At 42.2% G+C, this 16,255-nt stretch overlaps 1 protein-coding gene across 1 annotated transcript in view; it reads left to right on the forward strand.

The window, feature by feature from the left end:
* Positions 1–16,255, forward strand: part of enpp2 (ectonucleotide pyrophosphatase/phosphodiesterase 2) — a gene marked incomplete at its 5' end in the record, with an annotated part of 223,128 nt that overhangs the window by 35,288 nt on the left and 171,585 nt on the right. Inside the window, one exon of the mRNA XM_080038824.1 lies at positions 6,525–6,650. Coding sequence (XP_079894950.1) covers positions 6,525–6,650 — 126 coding nt within the window. The remainder of the gene's footprint in view (positions 1–6,524; positions 6,651–16,255) is intronic.

Genomic DNA, 16,255 nt, shown 5'->3' on the forward strand with positions numbered 1-16,255 from the left:
GAAAAAAGGAACACAAAGACAAGATAAAATAAACAACTAATATTTTCTCTACAAATTTCTAAGGACTTCCAATTACATTGTTTAAACTAAAGGCAAATGTTAAACAGAAAATATAAAGTCAATGAGGTGTCATGTAGGTCCCTTCAGTACTGTCAAGGAAAGGCTGCCATATATTTTTAAACTTTCCGCTTTCTCTGAAATCTCATATTAGAACATTATGAGCCAGATGTCAAAACAGGGGGCTCTCAGCCCTATCTCTTTGTTCCAAATCTTTAAAAAATGGGATGGTTGCAATGTGGATCTATTTCTCAGCTGAGTAAATGAAGAGAATACATTTTCATTATACAACTTAATAGTGACAAGACCTCTACTTTTCCAGATTGAGAAAATAGTATCCATTTGTGAAGGGGGAAATGTATAGTTGTGGGAAATAGGGGCGAGCATGGAGGCAATTCAATAAAGAAATCCACAATGACTACATTAACTACAAAACTAATATCTTTAAATGATACAAGAGGTTTTCGCTCTGCATGGAGTAGCGCTGGATGAGAAGTCTCGCTTTTTCTGTTTTATGGGTACCCATGATCGGTCGTATCTTTAAACTCATCAGGATATGCGTCCTGCCATTAGGTAAGGGCACAGGCATTGGCTGCCCAGTAATATTGCTGGGAGATGGGTAGGGCCAGGCCTCCTTAACTCTTTAGGTTTGCAAACATGTTTTTACCCTAGGTACTTTATATGTTCAGTAAATTATAACATGTTTAGTTTAATTTTCCATCTGGAAGTTGAATCTCCGCCCCAGTCTCAAGTCTTTTGCAGACTCTAACAGTTTTTTTTGCCCTTTATTTGGCTCCATCCATCTTCCCATCGATTCTGACCAGTTTCCCTGTCCCTGCTGAAGAAAAGCGTCCCCACAGCATGATGCTGCCACCACCACCATGTTTCACGGTGGGGATGGTGTGTTCAGGGTGATGTGCACTGTTAGTTTCCGCCATTTGCATTCAGACCAAAAACTTCAAGTTTGGTCTCATCTCACTATGCTGTGTCCCCCACATGGCAATTGTGGCATGGGTTGGAGGAAGGTGCTCTGGTCAGATGCGACCAAACTTGAAGTTTTTGCCTGAATTTAAAACGCTTCCTGTGTTGGAAACTAACACTGCACACCACCCTGAACACACCATCCCCACCGTGAAACATGGTGGTTCCAGCATCATGCTGTGGTGATGCTTTTATTCAGCAGGGACAGGGAAGCTGGTCAGAGTTGATGGGAAGATGAATGTAACCAAATACAGGGAAAAAAAACCTGTTAAGAGTCTGCAACAGACTTCAGGCCGGGGCAGAGGTTCACCTTACAGCAGGACAACTACCCTACACATACAGTCAGATCTACAATGGAATGGTTTAGATCAAAGCATAGTCATGTGTGCGAATGGCCCAGTCAAAGTCCAGACTTAAATCCAATTCAGAATATGTGGAAATACTTGAAAATTGCTGTTCACAGACGCTCTCCATCCAATCTGACGCTAATTCTGACGCTTGTGCTATTTTGCAAAGACAAATGGACAATAATTTCAGTCTGTAGATATTCAAAGCTGGTAGAGACATACACCAAAAGTATTGTTGCTGTAATTGCAGGGATAGGTGGTTCTACAAAGTATTGACTCAGGGGGGCTGAATACTTATGCACGCCACAGTTTTCAGTTTTTTATTCATAAAACAAATTGAAAACAATGTATAATTTTCATTCCACTTCACAAATATGCACCACTTTGTGTTGGTCTATCACATAAAATCACAATAAAATAAATGTACATTTGTGGTTGTAACGTGACAAAATGTGGAAAATCTCAAGGGGTATGAATACTTTCGCAAGCCACTGTATAGGGAAGAACGGGGGAATGTGAGCCATCGGGTAATGTGAATCACCCCCTGTATCTAGGCAATGGAACACATTTTTGGTCATGTGAGATACAGTCCCCTCCATAAGTATCGGAACAGTGAGGCCAAGTCCTTTATTTTTGCTGTAGACTGGAAACATTTGGGTTTGACACCAAAAGATGAATATGAGACAATAGCTCAACATTTCAGCTTTCATTTCCAGGTATTCACATCTGGATCTGATACACAACTGAGAAGATAACATTATTTGTAAAGGAACACCACATTTTTAGGCAAGCAAAAGTATTGGAACAGATAGACTTTAAATAAATTAAAGTGAATAAAACTTACTATTTTGTGGAAAATCCTTTGCTTGCAATAACTGCATCAAGCCTGTGACATTTTAACATCACCAAACTTTTGCATTCTTCTTTTGCAATGCTTTTCCAGGCTTTCACCGCAGCCTCTTTCAGTTGCTGTTTGTGTTAGGGGGTTACTCTCTTAAGTCTCGTCTTTAGCAGGTAAAATGCATACTCTATAGCGTTTAAGTCTGGAGATTGACTTTGCCAAGAAATGGAAGGTTTTAGACTGGTCAAGTCAATCTCCAGACTTAACCTCTTAAACTCTAGGGTCCCCTAATTAGGGGACTTTGTGATCAGTCTCGCAGCAAAAGGCATACAACACTTCCATAACAATGTAGAAATAGTCATACTGCACATCAAATTAAACATGAGAAACCCAGCTACAAGCACATATAAGTCATGTTTACACACACCAAACACAACTCAAACACCAAGCATATTAATGATCAAATATCAAAATCCGAATAGCGTCAGAAAGTCAACCCTCTCTCCACATTTCCATTGCTACCGCTGCGATACTTCATTGTATACACACAAATATCTCAAATGAAAGCTAAGGCCATGACGAGTTCAACAGTACCACTGTCATGTCCCTACGATAAAAACTCAGTGAATTAGCGGCCAAAGAATACAAAGGTAAACAATCACTTACTTACAGCGACCAACATAAATTCACTCTTACCTTTGAGATATTTTGATGAACAGTTGTACTTTAGAGCAAAAAACTCCTGTTATAGTAAATCCAACATGTCCCCTTTCGTTTCCAACCATTTCCAAGTGAATCTGACTTTTTTTTTACTTTCACGGAGTCTCGTTGGCTCAGCATGCATCAGAGAAGGTGTCCCGGGGGTACCATTTTGCTTTCTTACTGCTAGCCAATCATGTGTCTGGCACACATTTCGATACCTCCCCTAAAATCTATTGGCTCTTACGGTTAAAACAAGGTGTCAATCATCCAAAACGACCAATCACTGGCTGAGTTATTCGTCTGCGTAACCTTCTTAGACTACATGCAGCAGCAGCCATCTTTACGCAGAGTGCGCAGAGCGCACGGTGTGAGAGTTTACTGAGGAGTTCTGAGGAGTTTTGAGATAGTTTGTCGTTGTTTTTTGGTCATTTATTATCAAAAATGGCAGAACATCGCCGAACCAAGTGCAGTATGGATAAGTTGATCGAAATGATAACTGCTGACAATGCTGAAGCTGGACGAACTTTCTGCACGGGACTCCAGCTCAGACGACAGAGACCTCGGCACAAAAAGGTATTATGCTAGGTGTGTGTGTGTGTGTGTGTGTGTGTGTGTGTGTGTGTTTTTTGTTATGTTTACTTCCAAGATTATTATTATCACATGTCTATTGCTTTTGTGAATGCATGTATTGTGTGTGTGTTTTACTTCCAAGATTGTTATTATCACACATCTATTGTGATAGCTTTTGTGAATATATTGTGAATGTATTACACTTTCAAAATAAGGCCACTAAATAATATTTGTTTCCTTCCACAATTGGTGTTGCAGTGATGATGAGCAGCTTCATCTTCCCAGACAGAGCCATTGCCTTCTCAGATGCAGCTAGGAAGTTGGTGTTTGCTGAAGGCTCAGCAGCTACTCCACCGTTTCCATTACCCCCACGCATGCCCATCTACTATGACTCGCAAATTTGCAAGCATTGCAAGTGGTGCCTCAATACTGGGATCCCGAGGGTGAAGACATCCATGTATTGTAGGAAATGTCAGGTACCACTGTCTCACTGCAAAAAAGAACTGTTTCCAGCTCTGGCACGACAACAAGTAGAGAGGAAAATGAGACTCAGGAGGGGCTGTTTTTAGTTTGGACTTATTGTTGATATATTGTTTTTATTTGGACTTCACAGTCAGTGTAAATAGTTTTAGTGTGATTTGTTTTTTTACAGTTTGTTTATTATTGTTGATAAATAAATATGTTTCATTTTGATTCAAACTTCAGTTGCTTTTTATGGTTCTTTGAAAATTGTATATAGTTTAGGTTGGTTATGAAAAAAAAAAAAAAGTCAAAAACTCTTGAAAATGTATGTGATGATCACAGATAATGACATAAAAGTTAAAAATATAGTTCAGTACATCAAAAACTTCAAATGGCACAGCTAGTGCCAAAGTGTGCCAAAATGTGCCAAATGACCATTTTGGAGAGTCCGCCTGACTAGTCTGTACTAAAACCTCTGTAATTCTGCTCTGCTTCACTTTATGAGGATCAAACTTTGCAGGGATAATGGTAACACCTTGTGCTATGCTTAGATGCTTTTAGCCCCATCAGCATCATTTCAAAGAGATATTCATTGATAAAGTGTGATTTTTTTTTAGGCGGAAATGAAATCAGTCATTTATGCTTGTGTGCAAACTTAATTGACTCTGAGCCAGTGACATACATACTGATACTTACACATCTGAACACATTTCACAAGTGTTCCCTTCATAATGACACCACAATTATTCAAATAGACCTGGTAGATGCAGAGATATACTCTATTCATTTTGGGTATGTCATTTTCGAGCAGAAACCTACAAAATAGGCTGGAGCTTAAGAGGTTAAACGCTATAGAGCATGCATTTTACCAGCTAAAGAGGAGACCGAAGGGAGTAACCCCCCAAAACAAACAGCAACTGAATGAGGCTGCGGTGAAAGCCTGGAAAAGCATCACAAAAGAAGAATGCAAACGTTTTGTGATGTCAATGGGTCACAGGCTTGATGCAGTTATTGCAAGCAAAGTATTTGCGACAAAATATTACGGTTTATTCACTTTAATTTATTTAAAGTCTATCTGTTCCAATACTTTTGCTTGCCTAAAAATGTGCTGTTCCTTTTCAAAAAATTATATCTTCTCAGTTGTGTATCAGATCCAGATGTGAATACCTGGAAATGAAAGCTGAAATGTTGAGCTATTGTCTCATATTCATATTTTGGTGTCAAACCCAAATGTTTCCAGTCTACAGCAAAAATAAAGGAATTGGCCTAACTGTTCCAATACTTATGGAGGGGACTGTATATGTTTTCAAGCCCCTCTCATTTCCCCTTGGCCATGAAAGAGAGGGCCTCATGGTGATGTTGCAAGCATGTTCTTTTCACAAAAAATAATTTTTTGCATGTCAAAGTAAATTTTCTTGCTGTCAACTTAATTGATTGTTGTGCCAAAGCAAATTGATTCAGGTAGAACAACTTCTTTCATACATGTTGATGAACTACCAACATATGAAACCATGTGATGATGATAACTGAAGATTAGCCTGATTTGCTGAGAGAGGTAGTTTTTTCTCAAATTGTGGCAGTGGGGTAAAGTGAGACAAATGCTGTGGGGTAAAGTGAGACAGTGTCTGTGCCCTCTTTTAATGAATCCATTATATTTGAGGTAGCAAGGAGACTAGTTTGAATAAGACAAAAGACAATATGGGCTGGAGGTGGGGGTTGATGGTTGAAGGGGTGTCAGCAAGGGCATGGTTTGGCACGTATGTATGTGGGGGACAGGAGAGTGACCTTTAACACCAATAGACTCTAAGTAATATGTCTTTATTCAATGAATGATCCCAATAAAAAAAATGCAAAAAAATATTAATCAAAGACTCAAAAGATGGAAAATGACAGCTGGTATTCTCCTGTGTTCTGAGTCCCAGGCTGTTCTAGCTGGTTCTGATTGTTCTTTGCTCTGACCCCCAGACACTAGCTGGCTCTAAGGGTCCTGTGTTCTGACCCCAAGACTGTTTTAACTGGTCTAAACTGGTTATATCTGTCATTTAAATGTTAATTATTGAATATGAATTATATGATGTATTTTGTGTTTAGAAAATGTTTTTCTTAATTAACCAAACCCCATGATTCTGTTTCTTGTCCGACATTAGTTTTGGAATATTTGGTTTTCAAGCTAGCTGTCAGGATTGTAAAAAAGTAAGTGGATCAGTTTATTGATTTCTCTGGTCTGTCTCAGTTTAACCCACAGCTGGGGTAAGCTGAGACACAATACAACTTTTTTTTAAACAATTATATTTTTTAATTAATGGGAAATATGTAAATTTGACTGATAAATAATTTTAGCTCCCTTAGAGGGAAGCAAATGTAAAAAGTGGCTCACATTACCCCGTTCTCCCCTATAAACAGTATTTATCAGCTTTTATATTTCAATGGTTTCAGCACTAATATATCAGGATATTTGTTTATATGTCAAGGTTTTGGAGTTTACAGTTTTATTCTCTGCTGGTTCTTGTGTGAATGTGGTTTACTATTTGAACTAAAGTCCCTCCTGTGTTCCTGTACAACAGAGCGGGGGTTTGAGTGCAGTAAAGATCGTTGTGGGGAGACTCGAAATGAACAACATGCCTGCCACTGCTCTGATGACTGCCTGGCAAGAGGAGACTGCTGTACCAACTATAAAACACTGTGTAAAGGTTTGCAACTTTAAATGTCTATGGCCAAATTTGGGTTTAAACCTCATTACAAGTCTTACTGTCCTTATAAGAGTTTTTTTTAGGATATGTTTCTCATCTGGCACCTTCTAAGCTTATAAACAGAATCGACCAGAACGTACATTGCCAACTTCAGCTTGGTGGCTAGAAAGTGAATGCATATTAGCTTCTTAGCTCACTTTGTACATGTTAAACACTTACACCCAGAAAGAAATACAATAGTTTCACAAACATCTTGACAAATGAGAAACAAAGTTTCTGTAATCGAGACCCAAACTCAACTTGACTCTTTAATTTATCCTAGAGAATCCAGATTTATGTGTCAAATATAGTTAATCACATAACCAGGTTTCCTTTTTTTCTTTGTTGGTGTTTTAACCTTTATTTGAAAGTTGTAAGCACATAGTTGAAATAAAGAGAGTGAGAAGGGGACAGTCGAGAAGAAGTCTGACTAAAACTGAAACTTATACATTGTAGCCTTAAGAAGTGTAGTGGTTACAGGTCATTCAGATTAATTTTGCTATTAGAAATTATTAAAGATAAAAGTCGGGGCACCAGCGCTCCACTTAGGAGTGCAAAAATATCAAGTTTGTCTCGTTTTATCAATGGTTTAAAATTAATGTTGATTAGTCTAGTGATCAGTTAAATAAATCAATATTAATAAAACCTAGTCAAATTATCACTCTATAAAATATAATAATAAATAAATTATTATTGAGCTTATAACTCTGATAATATGACCACAATACTGAAGGTTAATGAGTTATTGACGTGTTAGAGGGTTAATTAACCACACAATATTCACATAAATGAATCACAGAAGGCAAGTTTATTTGAAAAATAATGAACACAAGGTGTTCAAATATGCAAGCAGAGAAAATCTACCTAACAAAACTTAAGAAAATGTTGTATATCTGTACACAAATTTCTCTGTGTGTGTGTGTGTGTGTGTGTGTGTGTGTGTGTGTGTGTGTGTGTGTGTGTGTGTGTGTGTGTGTGTGTGTGTGTGTGTGTGTGTGTGTGTGTGTGTGTGTGTGTGTGTGTGTGTGTGTGTGTGTGTGTGTGTGTGTGTGTGTGTGTGTGTGTGTGTGTGTGTGTGTGTGTGTGTGTGTGTGTGTGTGTGTGTGTGTGTGTGTGTGGTGGCCAGCAAAAGGGTAACCAAAATGGTGGACTACAAAGGCTCTATTAACTCGTCTCAAATCAAACACAAGGCAGAAATCATAACGGCCTCCACACACATCCTGCGTCTACCTCTGGAGCGCATCGCCTTCCGTTACTGCTGCCTCTCTCGCGCTTTTTTCGGCCACACAAACAACGTCTCAACTGCTGCTGCTGCAGCGCTGCTTCTAAAAGCCCTATCTTTCTACATAGAGTTTTCATAGATAATTCCCATAAAAAATAAAGTTATTTCATGTCATTCACGATGCATATGATTTATATTGAGTCTAATATTGAGTCTCGAACAGTAAGGTTTGAGGTTGGATGTGTGGCCGCTCTAGGTTGATTACACGGTCGGTGAAAAAAAGTCAGACGCAGTAGATGCGCAGTAGAGGTAGGATGTGTGTGGAGGCCGTAAAACCAAAATGCAGGAGACTTGAATTCCACGCGATCTTTAACTTTACAATTACAGTCAACACTCATGTATTCGTTAACACCACGGGAGTGGGATATAACGTGTGTGAGAGTGTGTGTGAGAGTGAGAGAAAGAGATAGTGAGCGCTTTTAGCACGCAGGAGAGGGAGATGAAGTGAGCGCTTGAGCGCATAAGGAAAGGGAGAGAATGGGAGCATGCAGTGTATGTAGATCAGGCTAGATCACGTCCACAGGTTATAATGGTGGTGGTTGTGGTAGCAGTATAGACTGTTGTTGCCAAAAAGGGGGTTGTTAAATGGGTGGCGGTTGTGCCAGGTACATAGATTGTCCTACTTGTACTTGCCTGGGTGGTGGTTGCTGAAACATATAGTTTGGTTGTTCTATATATTGTTGTTATATGGGCGGTTGATATGCTTTCTCTTCAGGATTGAGTGTGACTGAGGGTTCCTTTAACCTTGTTCCTTTATCAAAGTGTGATACCATTCCATCTGATTAGGTATGTGAACGACCATGTTGACTGGGAGATTTTAATACAGCAATTTTTGCCTCAGCAGCTGCCAGTTGTGTGTTCAGCTCCAACATTTCCCTTTTCTTCTGCAGCACTTGTTCCTGCTCCTCCAGTGCATGCCTCTCCTTTAGTTGTTGCCATGGCGGCGCATTTAGATGCAGCGACCTCTCTCTGTCCCAACAATGCGGTGTTTTGTTCGTTTAATAAGTGTTTGTCCGAAAGTTTTCCGTGTTTGTCTCGTAAGTTTATATTGGAGTACTACAAATACAGTCGACAGGCTTTGCTAGACATCTGCAAGAGCAAGATCCACAAAGTTGTGGACATTACTGAAGAGGCACTAAGGGAGCTCAGAATTCTCCGCCGGCCTGAGACTACACAGACTGCTTCCCCTCCCCCGGAAAGGAAGCGTCGGAAGCGGTGTGCGAGGAAGCAGAAGAGGGGCAAGCGCGGAGGTATCCGGGCTAGGCTAGCGGCTAGCCCAACTCGCCCAGCCATACCATCCATCATCCTAGCAAACGTACGCTCCTTGGACAACAAAATGGATCATATCAGACTGCTGCGGTCAGTGAATCGGACAGTGAGTAACTGCTGTATGCTTGTCTTCACTGAAACATGGCTCAATGACAACATCCCCGACTCCGCTGTACAACTGGAGCAGTTTACATGCTATCGAGCTGACAGAGCCCTCGTACACGGAGGCAAGACCCGCGGGGGCGGGGTCTGTGTTTACATCCGTGATGCGTGGTGCCGTGATGCTGTAGTGGTATGTAAACACTGTTCACCACTGGCGGAGGTTATGATCATTAAGTGCCGTCCTTACTACCTACCGAGGGAGTTTACTGCGATTCTGCTGGTCGCGGTATACATCCCCCCAACCTCTAACACCAGTGACAGGTACGCAGCACTTTGTGAATTGTATGAAGCCATCAGTGAACAACAGACAGCACACCCAGATGGATTCACCATCCTCGCTGGAGATTTTAACCATGCAAATCCAAAAACTGTCCTTCCAAAACTCTACCAGCATGTCAATTTCCCTACAAGAGGACTAAACACTTTGGATCAAGTTTTCACTTCTCATAAGGGAGCATACAAGGCCTCCCCCCTCCCCCACATCGGACTCTCTGATCACATCACTGTGATGCTAATCCCAGCATACAGACCGAGAGTAAAAATCACCAAGCCGGTCCGGAAACAGGTACGTGTGTGGCCAGAGGGGGCCACCTCTGCTCTTCAGGACTGCTTTGCAACAACAGACTGGGAAATGTTCAAACAAGCAGCCACATACAACAACCACACTGACATTGATAAGTACACAGACACTGTTACCGCTTACATCAGTAAGTGCATTGATGATGTGACCCACACAAAGATCATTGTCACTCGGGCTAACCAGAAGCCATGGCTGACAGGGGACGTCCATCGGCTGCTGAGGGCCAGAGACAACGCCTTCAAAGCTGGGGAGGAAACTGGCCTGAGAACAGCGAGAGCCAACCTGTCCCGTGGCATCAGGAAAGCAAAACAGGACTATACAAAAAAGTTAACCTGCCACTTTAAAGACAGCAGAGACACGCAGAGCCTGTGGAAGGGCATTCGGACCATCACGGATTACAAGCCCGCGCCAAAGATCTGCGATGCCAACATCTCTCTGCTCAACAACCTCAACAGCTTCTTTGCACGGTTTGAAGCAACTAACAACACAAGCCCAAAGAAAACTCCACCCCCTCCCCACGATCAGGCTCTGTGCCTGTCCGCTGCCAGTGTGAAGAGGATATTCGCCACTATCAATCCACGGAAAGCAACGGGCCCAGACAACATTCCAGGCCGGGTGTTGAAGGACTGCGCTGAGGAGTTAAAGGATGTTTTCACGGACGTCTTTAACACTTCTTTGAGGCAAGCTGTTGTTCCGTCACATTTCAAGGCCACCATCATCATACCTGTGCCAAAGAAACCTGCTCCATCCTGCTTCAATGACTACCGACCCGTTGCACTGACCCCCATCGTGATGAAATGTTTTGAACGGCTAGTTATGTCACACATCAAGTCCTCCCTCCCAGCCACCCTGGACCCCTACCAGTTTGCTTACCGAGCCAAACGGTCCACCGAGGATGCAATCTGCTCTGCCCTCCACCCTGCCCTCACCCACCTGGACACAAGAGACTCGTACGTCAGAATGCTGTTCTTAGACTTTAGTTCAGCATTCAACACCATCATCCCACAACAACTTATCTGTAAACTAGACCAGCTGGGGCTCAGCACCTCGCTTTGCAACTGGGTGCTGGACTTCCTCAGCGAGAGGCCACAGACAGTACGAGTCGGAAATAACACCTCAAGCAGCATCACACTCAGCACTGGGGCCCCCCAAGGCTGTGTGCTCTCGCCCCTGCTCTTCACCCTGCTGACTCACGACTGCACACCAACCTACAGCACCAATCACATGGTGAAGTTTGCGGATGATACCACTCTGGTGGGTCTCATCACTAAGAACGATGAGACCAACTATAGGAAGGAGGTCAACCTTCTGACCACATGGTGCAGCAACAACAACCTCCTGCTGAATGTCAGCAAAACTAAGGAGATTGTTGTTGACTTCCGGAGTCGCCACACTGAGCACCCACCACTGACCATCTATGGTGCTGCAGTGGAGCGAGTGAGCGGCACCAAATTCCTGGGGGTGCACATCAGCGACGACCTCTCCTGGACCACCAACACTGCATCACTGGCGAAGAAAGCCCATCAGCGCCTCTACTTCCTCCGCAAACTGAAGCAAGCACGAGCCCCCCCATCCATCATGTGCACATTCTACCGAGGCACCATTGAGAGCATCATGTTCAGCTGCATCACCGTGTGGGGTGGGAGCTGCGCTGAATACAGCAGGAAAGCACTGCAGCGCGTGGTTAACACAGCTGCAAAGATCATCGGTGCCCCACTCCCCTCCATGCAACACACATACAACACCCGCCTCACCAGCAAAGCGATTAAGATTGTGAGCGAGGCCAGCCATCCCGCTCACAGTCTGTTCAACCTCCTGCCCTCTGGAAGAAGGTATCGGAGCTTACCTGCCCGCACCACCAGGCTCAAAAACAGCTTCATCCACCAGGCTGTCAGGAAGCTAAATTTTCTCCCCTCTTAACTGTCTTTGCACTATAATGCACACCATACAGACTGAATTAGCTGATATTTATCTATCTTTAAAAATGCACTATACTACATGACACTTTGCTGCCAGTATTGACTGCCTTTTTGCACAATTATTTACTTTATTCATAGAGAAACTCCTATATTTTATGTCATTGTCTATCTTTAGTGTTGTCTCGTATATTGTTGTTTGTGCCTGTGCACTTTTTATATGTTCACCGCGGGATAGGGGAAACGTTTTCTCGACTCCCTTACATGTCTTGTACATGTGAAGTGTTGACAATAAAGCTGACTTTGACTTTTTTTGACTTTGACTTTAATGCTGCAGCATGAATGAAGAGTGCAGCTCTCTCTGCCTCTGCCTGCCTGCAAGCTGAGGAGGTAGAAGATCTGCTGGACATGCTGGTTACTGATTTTGTATGGCGTTTATGGGTAGATTTTTTACTTTCCACATTGGAAATGCTGTCATTTGGATTTATTTTATCATCATGTCCTCCTCATCCTCAACATTTTCCACAAGGTTTGAAATTTCTGTCATGTCGGACTGTGTTTCAGGTTTAACCACGTGACTCTGATTTGCGTCACCATCACCAATAGGATGTGTTTCAGCCCTGGGGGCTTCAACCAATAACGTTTGACCATGTATTTGACTCGGTACACCTTTATCAGAATCCATTTTCAAAAATACAATCAGATCAACTGTATACACAGTACCTTGAGTAGGGTTGGGTATCGGTTGGGTTTTTTCTGATACCGGTTACTACCCGGTACTTTTGAAACGGTTCCGGTGCTTAACCGGTACTTTTACCGGTACTTTAAAGCCTCAAATTGCACACACTTTGTCAAAAAATAATGCCCTTTTATATCCAGTGCCAAATTTAACACAATTAACTTTAACAATATAATTACGAGTAACTTACAGATAAACTATTTTAAAATGTAAATAAAATAAAATTCACACAATTTACATACTATCTAATACAACAACACTGTTTCAAACAATATAATAATGGAGATTAATGTGGAGACTACCAGGTAATCTAATCTCCATTTTAAAACTTTAGCTAAAAGTAATCATTTTGATAAGAAAGAGACCTTATGACCTGAACAATACAACACCTTAAAAATTAAAATAGATACACATATAAAACACCCATATGAAATTAAATGCAGTATTGGATTTACAGTAAGGAAATAAGTACACCCAATGAGAACCACAGACTGAAAACAGTCAAGGAAGAGCGTTAGCCTTTTGGAATATTAACAGTGCTCATTTGCATTTAACTTGAAACAAAATTCAACTGACATAAAAAATACAAAGAAGTCTTCTGTAAAGATAAGACCAGAACTATTAACTTTGTCAAATTAACCATTTTTGTGCAGAAAAAATGTCATGTTTGCCTTCTCAGGAAGGATACGAGATCTTTAATGTACATGCTGTTCTAATGTGCAGCGCTGTTTATTATTAATATAACGGCCCGTCATCAGACACATGTAGCCTACCGGATGGTTTTATAAATCGTTCGCTCCATAACGTTATCCAAGTCAGAGCTTTTTGTATGGGCAGAGATCATTATTTTAAGTGTGTCTTTATGAAGTGTCTTGTTAAACGTTTCCATATCACCGGGCCGCCGTGTTCCGCTGTGTGTTTTTTGGGTTTGTCTCCACCGCCGTGCGTAAAGGCAGCACTAGAACAGCTGACGGGAGGAAGCGTGCAGGCGGCCGCTGCCTCATCGTCAGCCTACACGTGCCTAATACATGCGTGACAATACTGCTAGATCGCGTGTCATTTGCAAAAAGAAATGCATTGCATTGACGTTCAACAATAGTCTGACATAAAGAGCGATCAGTCTGTGAAACTGCGAACGTGAGCGAGTGTTGAGCACTCGTGCGCGCGCTCCTCGAGACGGTCGGGCTCGTTCTCGTCACTCACAGCCCGGTGAGAAATGCTCCTTGCGGTGTTCACAGAACAGCATCCGCGAGCGGACATGCTTCATCGATCATGACATAAAGAGCGATCAGTCTGTCAAAATACAAACGTGACTACAGCAGGGGGCGGCACCCATGGACATATAAAGAAAGGCGGCACCCATGGACGGCGGCACCGAAATGAGGCACCGAAACTTTCATTCTTATTCGGTCTGGTTACTACCGCTTACGTCGGCACCGGTGCCATACTGGTACCGGGTTTCGGTGCCCAACCCTAACCTTGAGTTCAATCACAGTACACACAAAACTCACAGTTAATCTTTTGACAGTTTGAAATACTCAATAGAACGGCCCACAGAACCAATGCATTGGATTTATTTCCCACGCGTCTTTTTTTTTCTTTTTTCTCCGTGTGCACACAATTGTTTTTACTATATGGCCATTAAAGGTGGTAGCGCACTACGTACCTTTGGTCCTTCTGCTGTGTTTGTCCATGCACTGCTCTCCGTGCGCTGCTCGGTATTGTCTTTGTCCAAACAAACAACGTCTCTTGTCCAATTTAAAGCAGTGCGCGCAACGGGGCACTTTCCCGAACGCCGCGATCTGGAACCGGGTCCCGTTCGGCTTGATCCGCTGTCCTCTCGTCCGTCCTGGCGGTCCAGCTCATACGATGCGGGGCCGTGTCCTTTGTTCGGCTCGATCAGCTGTCCAAACAAAACTGATCGTCTCAATATTGTCAATAAATCCACAGAAACGGTGTTTCAGCGAACCCGGAAATCCAACGTTGTCCCACTGATCAGCTGTTGAATCTTGAGCGCGATGATCCTCGTCTTCCAATTAACAAAACGTGTCAACTTAAAAGTCCGTTTCCAACGGAAAAACTAGTTTTCGACTTATGTAATGGCTTTTCCTGTAGCATTACCGAGGGGTAAGGGTTAGACGGAAGTCTGACGCGTGTGTAAATTAATGCAATGTCCAGAAGATGCCGTATTGTCGGATATGTCAATCCTTTTATTGACTACAAAATAAACAAACTGTTCCAAGGGTTATTGTTCTTTCAGATAAACACAAAATAGGCTTTTTCCAGTATACAAACGTTTGCAAGAGCACGAGCAAGGTCGAAAACTGTGTGGCCTTCCCCATTACACACCTGAATCTGATCCCAGGTTGCCAGGTATTTATGTTATCCACCCTCTGCAGACACCAAGGCCACACCTCTTTATAATTAATTAAATAAACAAAACAAAATGAACATAAACAGCAATTTGGCTCCAACAGTAGGTATTAATAAAGCTAAACAGTAAGCATAAAAAGGTAAATCTATAATTCAACATGTAGAAAATAAAGATATTACTTACAGACGTTGCTTTAACGAACAACAAGATGTAGAACTGCATCTTAATGGAAGAGCTGATCAAACTGTTGATCTTACATGCTCTCTACGTGAATAACATGTGCTAGTGACTTCCTGTCACCTAACTAGCAGCCCCTCCCTTAGAGCATTCTATCTTAAAAGGTACAGTCACCTATGAATTAAAAAAAAAAAAAAAACCCTTTCAATGCCAGGGGCCCCCTGTCTTTTCAAAATCTTATTCTGTGACTGAGAACTAATGATTAATTGTCTTCAGGTGTGAGTTGATTGTCTTTAGATGTGAGAGGGTGTCAGTCTTCAGTCTTTTCAAAATCGTCTTCTCGTGTAAGCCTAGCATAACTCGGCAGTTATGAGACAATTCTGATTCCGCGACCTCGGCGTGACCGTGGATCGAGGTGATTCAGAATATTATTCAAAGTTTTTAAGAGGATTGGAGCGAGGGAAACTAACAGTAAGAATAATGTGTCTCTTTGTTCTTTAAAAGGAGGGGGGAAATCCTTTGTGGCTCCAAAACAGAGCATTCTCGATGTTTAGCAAACAGATTTACCATCAAAGAGGCAGAAAATGCGCTGTGTATCGCCCTTTATATGACTCAAAAGGGTGAAGCCTCCTGTGGCCAGGTGACCAACCACAGGGAAGGAGGAGGTGTCCAGCGACCACTCTGGCCATTCAGGTCGCACCTGGGGTGTCTGTCACCAAAATTCCAACTTGTCAGGGGGATCTGAAACAAATCAGATCTGACTGTTCAATACAGAGATTTAACTATTCGTGATACTATTTGTCAATCAGTAAGATTGACAAATGCTGCCATTAAGGTGATAAATGATATGTTGGTAGCCATGGATGCCAAGAAACATTGTGCTGCTCTTTTTATCGATCTTTCAAAGGCATTTGACACAGTCGATCACAGGATTTTGAGTCAGCGACTGTCCACCATTGGATTGTCAGACCATGCAGTTGGCTGGTTTTCTAACTACCTTTCCAACCGTAAACAGTGTGCAGTCCGATGGTCTTTGCTCCGAGTTCCTAAACACTACAAATGGTGTG

This window comes from Ammodytes marinus (assembly GCF_949987685.1).
Source record: "Ammodytes marinus genome assembly, chromosome: 13".
Taxonomy (NCBI): domain Eukaryota; kingdom Metazoa; phylum Chordata; class Actinopteri; order Uranoscopiformes; family Ammodytidae; genus Ammodytes; species Ammodytes marinus.